Consider the following 1,257-nt stretch of genomic DNA (forward strand, 5'->3'; position numbering starts at 1 on the left):
GGGCGACGTGGCCGTGGACTCGCTGCCCAGGCTGTCGGCGATGTCGGCGCGCTGGATCCTGCGCAGGGCGGCCAGCAGGGCCTCCAGGGTGGCCGTCTCCTTGGGCGCCCAGTCGGCCAGGAGGGCGCGGGCGGGCGCCTCGTCCCGCGTGAAGGCCTCCACGTGCTCCTCCTGGTAGCCCAGCTCGGCCGCCAGCCGCCGCCAGGTCTCCTCGGCCGAGCTGCTCAGCAGCTTCTCCACCTCCTCCCGCTTGCCTGGCGGCAGGCTGCCGTAGAGGCTCCCGTCGCCCTTGGGTGCTGCCGGGAGAGCGCAGCGGCGTCAGGACGCCCACCGCCGCCGCCGGGCCCCCGCCGCGGCCGCGCTCGCCCCTACCTGGCGCCTGCGTGCCCGGGCCCGGCGGCTGCTGGTCGTGCAGGCTCTGGCTGTCGACGGAGATGCCGCTGTCGCTGTGCAGCTTCTCGCCCTCGGGCGAGGGCGACTGGGTCGCCGGGCGGTTGTTGGCGCCCTGCTTGTTCTGCTTGCAGCTGTTCCACCTGCGCCGGCGAGGCGACGGGCGTTGCTCCCGCCGGAGCCGCCCGCCCCGCGTTCGCCCCCTCCGGGTTTGCACCCCCCCGGCCCCTCCAAGGGGGGCGCGGAGGAGCGCCGCCCGCCCCCCTCCCGCCTCGCCGCCGGCCCCCACCTTTTGAACGCGATGTAGGCCACGAGCCCCACCACCACGGCCGCCAGGATGGAGCAGTAGACGGGGATGAGGTTGTCGGCGGTGCCGTGGCTCACGACGGGCTGCGAGCTGCCCATGACGGTGGTGACGGCGTCCGGCGCGGTGCTGGGCGCCGGCTCGGTGCTGGGCGAGTCCCGGGTGACGGGCTCGGGGCTGTCGGAGCCCGCCGGCGACGGCGTCTGCGTCACCCAGCGCGGGTGCAGGTCTGGCCGGCCGGAGGGGAGAAGGAAGSGATGGCGGCACCGCCGCGGGACGGCCCGAACCGGGCTGCACGCGGTGCCTGGCCGCGGCGGTGCCGCCATCCCCCCCCCCCGCCCCCCAGCCCGGTTTTGCACCCGGGGGGCCGCGGCGGGCGCCGAGCCGCGTTCCCCTCTGCCTTTCGGCGCGGCACGGGGAGCCGGCGCGGAAAGCGGAGCGCCGCGGGGAGGCCGGCGGCTCGCCGGGCAGCAAACAAAGCGCGTCCTGTGCTCCTCGGCTCGCGCCTAAGTTTCCTCGACCCTTCCGAGGGATCAGCCGGGAGGGAGCCGCCCCGGCGCCCG

The 1,257-nt window shown here is 76.9% G+C and overlaps 1 protein-coding gene across 1 annotated transcript in view; it reads right to left on the bottom strand.

Moving 5' to 3' along the window:
- The window catches only part of NGFR (nerve growth factor receptor), a gene marked incomplete at its 3' end in the record, with an annotated part of 6,088 nt that extends 4,837 nt beyond the window's left edge, over window positions 1–1,251 (bottom strand). The window contains exons 1-3 of the mRNA XM_085318627.1: window positions 680–1,251; window positions 373–533; window positions 5–296 (exon numbers count right to left, since the gene is read on the bottom strand). Coding sequence (XP_085174753.1) covers window positions 5–296; window positions 373–533; window positions 680–1,020 — 794 coding nt within the window. The remainder of the gene's footprint in view (window positions 1–4; window positions 297–372; window positions 534–679) is intronic.
- Window positions 1,252–1,257: the final 6 nt, after the last annotated feature.

Source organism: Rhea americana, unplaced genomic scaffold (assembly GCF_003343005.1).
Source record: "Rhea americana isolate MKP2758 unplaced genomic scaffold, rheAme1 scaffold_546, whole genome shotgun sequence".
Classification (NCBI taxonomy): Eukaryota; Metazoa; Chordata; class Aves; order Rheiformes; family Rheidae; genus Rhea; species Rhea americana.